Below are 6,000 nucleotides of genomic sequence, written 5' to 3'. Positions count from 1 at the left end.
TGGGCAAGATCAATACGTGTGACTGCTGCTCCCGTCTGATGGTCAAATGCAATCAGTAGAGCAGTTAGTAAGAGTAACGACGACGCGTATGAGGAAGACACCGCGAGGGAGACCTTTTATTGAGCCTAAGAGATAAATTAAAATGTCAACAGGGAGACTGGAATGAAGGAAACATCCAAACAGGTGTGATTTGAATAATTCAACAATCACATCTGATAGTTTTTTTCATGTTGAATGCTGAGAAATCACCTGCATTTTCACTGAAAAATAATGCAATAAAAGAAAATTAAAAGGGAAAAGCACTTACCAGAGAAAAGAGGTTTGGTGGAACACGACCCCCATCTGGTGGCCAACAGGAGGAACTGCAACCAACTCGTCAAACCTTCAAAATAAAATCCCCGAATTGCATGTAATTGAGTTTTCTGAATAACACACATTTACTTCTGCTGGAAAACAAAGACACGACATGGTTAACTTTTCCAGGCATATTTAATTGGCACGGTAAACACAATACAAAGTATTCAGTGCTCCAAAACACAAGCGATGGGCTACCAAATGGAACACAAACGAAAAAGTGCAAAAACACACCATTTGGTAGACCTTACAAAGGAAACAGAAGTCTTACTTTTGCAAAGCAGATAAAGTATTGGTAAGACTCTCCAATAGTTAAAATAGATGTTTTTCCTTTTTAAACTTTTTATTTATATATTCATATATATTCTCTCTAATTCCAATGTGCCGTTTCCACTGTACAGGCAGGTTTTATTCCGGGGGGGGGGGGGAGCCACTTAAAGGTTTGTGGTGGTCTCATTGATCTCCCATCAGATTTGAACAATGAAAAACAAATGTAACAAACAAAAAAAAAGTGTTTTTTTTTTTTATATCTTGACATATGAAGCGATGGATGATGAAAAGCAAACAGGAAACTTGATTCAGCAGATTTGATCATTCCTTCCATCGAGAGTCCAAATGGTCAACACGTCCATCACTCCTTGGTTTTTATAAGAAGTGTCTGTATGACATGCTGCGTCAGAGGAATATTTTTAAGAATGGCTTCATTCAAAAACAATTTCATTGTTATACTCATATTTGCAGTTACAGGGTTTTAGTCCCATTCGGGCAGAATTAAGCTACAACATAGACTTCCAGCTTCAAAAACAAAAAAATCATCAAAATAAAAATGTTAAAAATCACGTACATTATGTGCCGTTGAGCAGCGGGGGGGAATCAGTGGACATAATTTCTCTCATCATGATTATTAAAAACTCTGAAATCCGCCCCCAAACATTTCGAGATAATCACATCGTAATCCTTTCCATCATTCCGCATCGCCATCATCCTTTTTCTCTCGGGAAAATATATCACAGTATGTTTTGGACCATCCTTAAAAACATCAGGTGTAAATGATATTTTCATAGCATTTCTGTATTTTGGGGGATCAAACTGTTGCTTGGACCAAGTGGGGACATTTCCACGAGGCTGATTTAGCTGTAAACTAACAAACAACTTGCGTTAGACACTCTGATCAAAACATAAAATACTCATATATATACTTTAACATACATACTGTATTGTGTACCAACAGCAACACAAATGCACAAAGACATCCATAACCAACCAGATCATTCAGAGAAACAACATTTCGGGTCCCTATTATCCTTTTTACTCGACAGGTCTGAGATTTGAACTGGGGGGAGGAAATCACTCACTCGCTGTTAAAAAAAAAACAGGAGAACATGCTTTCTGAATAAAAGGAAATGAAATATATATAATAAAAAATGAACTACAGGCACCGAACCCAAACAGTAGCATTCAGGTTAATTGAGACTGTACGACCAGGCAATGAGGGTTATCTGAACAGAAAAGGCTTGGAGGCGCCGCCGCCGCCGACTCCAGGTTGCCAGCAGAGGGGCGAGGAGGAAGACAGGGCAAGCATGCAGCACACCACAACGCTGAGAGGCCCCTCCCCCCACCTCCACCCAACCCTGCAAAACAAAAACAGGGGGCTCAAAGCAGCCAAAGAGGGGGGGAAGCCTGAGCCGCCTCAGGAGGGGAAGGTGGGGAGGTTGTGGTCAGAGAGAGGAAGACACCAGTGACAAGACAGGAAGTGAATAAAGATGGAGAATGACCTCCACCCCCCCTCCCCTCCCCAAGCTGGATATGTGAGGGTGATGTGGTGAAAATGGGACATTGCAACACACATTTTAAAAGAAGACAAACATACAAACAAGCATTCAGCTGAGACGAACACACAACCAGAACACAGACATGATTAAGCACCGTCACTTCTTCTCATACTGAAAACCTGCAAATATGGAGCTGATTTTTTTTTTTTTTTTTTCTGTTATGAGATTTGTAAAAAAATCTAAAATAAATCAAATCCCCAGATGTAGGTGGATGAGCTGGAGGTGATTCTCTTGTGACACATGCACACCGTCGGATGAAGGTTCTTTGTCCGTAAAGGCTCCTGCTGGTCTCCGTCCTGTCTCTGACCACACCCTCCGCCGTGTGTGTGTGTGTGTGTGTGTGTGTGTGTTAAAGGTTAGGAGAAAGGAGGCGAGGAAGCCAACAGCCATGTTCACGACCGCCCGCGGTGCAAGCGGAGTTACATTAAGAAGCAAAGCGTTGCTGAAAACTTCTGTTCTGCAGGTCGTTTGCCGCCGTTATGATGTTAAGAATGAAAAGAGGTTATGAGCTCTAAAATGTTTTAGATGGATTTCTCGTAGCGTTCGCTCAACGCTGCAGAAGTTCTGCAGAAGGAAGCGCAACGCCGGCGGTAAGTTTGGTTACGTAATGGTTTTGGATTTTTTTTTTTTCTCTAATCGGCCGTCTCTCTCTCTCTCTCTGTTTAGATTTGGGGTCATCGTTTCACTAACGTGGTGGTTTCTCCGAGGCTGCTTGCCCTGCCATTCCTCAGCACAGCCTCACACTTTTAGGAATCTGTAATTCAAAAAAAAAAAAAAAGAAAAAGAAAAAATACAAACAAACAAAAAAAATGACAAAAAGAAAAGTTAGATAGCTTTTAAAAGTAACCCAAATATTCAAATATATAGAGAGGAGGATAGAAAGAAGTCATTGCATATGAAATGTAATCTCCACATACTGTATAATCCAAAATATGTGTCTGTTTAACCAATAATCTGTCAGTTTATTCCTCTTTAATTTGGATGGAATGCATGTTAGGACTCGACATGCTGAAATCATGACCATGCGACGCATTTATAGCAAATTTTTAAAAATGACGGGAGAATCGAAAATGTGTTTTTACAGCTGATGTGAAATAATATCCTGCATGTAAAAATGTATAAGAACCTCATGCTGATTTAAAAGAGTGTGAGTGTTTGATGAGTTATGAAAGGAGATCAATCTTGAGAAAGTAGCAGACTGTCTGATCGTAGCACACACACACACACACACACACACACACACACACACACACACACACACACACACACACACACACACACACACACACACACACACACACACACACACACCATGCTGTTTTGATGGTAAATGCAGCGTTCAGGTGCTGCTCGGACACCCCATGCATGAAAGCACAACGACCTGTAAACTCAGCCCAGTCTCTCTCCATTCTCAGTCCTTTTTTTACCAACAGTCCAACACTATCCGTTAAAAAAATGTGGATTCAAAAAAAGAAAAGACAGCTCATCCTATTAGTTAGTAATCTTGATCAATAATCTTATAAAACGACCCCGAACTAGGGGAGAATAATCACTTTTCATATGTTTCACGTTGTAACAGCACTATGTTAATCTACAGCATGCGACATTTGAGGGAAGGGGTGCAATTCTTCTTTTTTTTTTTTGTCTTTCTTTCCTGTTTTAGCCTACAAAAATATCATTTTTAATATGTATTCATATTTTACAGCGGATTGAAATGACATCTGCGTGATTTCACATCGAGCATGCTTTTCCTTGTCGGGGGCGATACAGCAAAGTGACCCAGTCACTGCAGATCGGTGCATACATTCACTCCTCCAGGATTTTATTAACCACGCTGATTTAAAAGCATCCGACGTCTTAACAAAAAACTAAATATATATATATATAAAAATGAAGTACAGTGTGTTTTGAAACGTGATCGCTGTCGGCGGGTGATTCGTCCCCATCGTGCTTAGCTAAGACTGTGAGTGTCATGTTCTATGTTGTGTGGCCACTAGGTGGCACTGCAGTGATTGGAACTACAAGCTCCTATTTTCCCACATTTCTTGAACACAACACTCGCCCAACATGAATTGTTTTATCCAGTGTACAGAGACACACACACTATCGCCTACAACTGTCCCAACTGTTATGAGGCACAATGGACAAATGTGATTGGTCCTTCCCTCTGCAAGACAGGAAGTGTGTGTGTGTGTGTAATCTCCATGACTCGCCCCACTCATATACCAGTGAATGGACACTTACTGACTCACAGTAGCAAAAAAAAACCCCCCATACACTTGCTGAGTTAAATGTATGTCATAGCACCTTTGGCATTCGTTTCCAAAAAGACCTCGACGTAGGACGAGGGGACGTATCCCTCCTCGTCCTCGTTCCTGCGCACCCTCGTCCAGCCGTCTCCTTTGTCCTCCTCGATGACGTAGAGCAGCTCCCCCTCCGTCACCGAGATGGTGCCCTCGTTGTGACCTGCAGGACGAGACGCCAACATGATTATCAGGAAAAGTCCATCCTGTAAAAAACTTCACGTAGAGCTGAATCTGGAAATCAGGAGGAGGAGGCCAGACCAGATGGTAGAGCAATGCAACCATAATAATAATAATATAACGTACTTATTATCCCAATACTGCATCAGCCTACAGTGAGTGTGCTAGCCTGACCCATAAATGACAGTAGTCTGGAAATGAAGCAGAATATCAACCTTGAAAATTGGCCTTCAGGCCACATCTTATGGAAGAAAGTTGCAACTTTTTTTTTTTACACCAAACTTTGCTCACAATCAGTCAAATCTGTCCAATTATTATATATATAATAACAGCAGGAATGAGAATGACTCAAACTAAATTGGGCGGAAATGTTTGTTGATATTTTCCATTTTGAAATGGCAACTTGCAGAAGGATTTGACACTTCTGAATATAAAATATAAATAAATTGGACCAATCCCATGCTGGAAGGTCGGGACGGTATAAAGAAAAAACTATTACTATTCCAGAAAATCCCTTTTTCTTTCTCCGTTTTCTCTAGTGCTGCTTTTTCCCTTGAAAGACTTTATTTTTACTTCTTCAGCCTAAAAAACATCCTTAAAATAGGCTATGTGAAATATTCAGTGTCTTTCCCTCCTACCTCAGCAGGGTCATCATTTATACATTTATCCTCTGGCATTGTTAGGATGTCCTCTCTCCTGTTTTTTAACTCGGAGATGGATCCATTTCTTTTGGAAACTTCTACACATCTTTCCGAGTGAGGTCACCGCTGTTTCTCATCTTGGCTCTCGGCTCCGGTTTGAGAATTTGCCAAATTTGATTTTGAAGAAGTGACTCTCTCTATCTTCTCTCCTCCACCCACACGTGAGCATCCAGTAACAACGGGGTTTCTCCTCACCTTCGAAGGGGTACAAGGCTTTGCAGGTGCCGATGGTGGGCAGGGTCTCCTCGTCGTCGAACTCGTCGTCGAACTCCGGCGTGCTGGACGTCGGGGGGATGGGGTTGATGTTGGCCTTGACCTGAGTCTCTGAATTCTGCTCCTCTGTGTAGCTGCCATCCGGGCTGCTCAAGGGCCAACACACACACACACGGTAAATAGACTGTGAAAACATACATAGTTTCCCCTCCGAGAGGCTTTAAAGGCCTTTAGGGCCGTTTGGTGTGAGCCGGCGTTTTCTCCGAGTATACCATACCTCTCTCGGTCCTGCGCACAGTTGTTGCTGCTCACGGTTGTGTTGTTCTGGGTCTCATAGAGTCCACTTCTCCGGTGCGTATCGCTCTTGGATGGCATCCGCTCCTCCACCTCTGCTAACCAGCCCTGAAACACACAATC

At 42.1% G+C, this 6,000-nt stretch overlaps 1 protein-coding gene across 20 annotated transcripts in view; it reads right to left on the bottom strand.

The window, feature by feature from the left end:
- Positions 1-470: 470 nt before the first annotated feature.
- fnbp1b (formin binding protein 1b) overlaps positions 471-6,000 on the bottom strand; it is a 47,952-nt gene continuing 42,422 nt past the window's right edge. For 19 of the 20 annotated variants that reach the window (XM_084035453.1, XM_084035447.1, XM_084035451.1 and 16 more), the window contains 3 exons: positions 5,861-5,985; positions 5,566-5,729; positions 3,423-4,652 (listed from right to left, as the gene is read on the bottom strand). In XM_084035453.1, the coding sequence (XP_083891579.1) occupies positions 4,474-4,652; positions 5,566-5,729; positions 5,861-5,985 (468 nt within the window). In that variant the 3' untranslated portion in view covers positions 3,423-4,473. Of the gene's footprint in view, positions 2,941-3,422; positions 4,653-5,565; positions 5,730-5,860; positions 5,986-6,000 lie in introns of those variants that run through there. The other variant, XM_084035449.1, reaches the window with a different exon arrangement.

Source organism: Eutrigla gurnardus (assembly GCF_963514095.1).
Source record: "Eutrigla gurnardus genome assembly, chromosome: 19".
Classification (NCBI taxonomy): Eukaryota; Metazoa; Chordata; class Actinopteri; order Perciformes; family Triglidae; genus Eutrigla; species Eutrigla gurnardus.
Note: the sequence above shows the minus strand (reverse complement) of the source record. Positions and strands in the feature narration are given on the sequence as shown.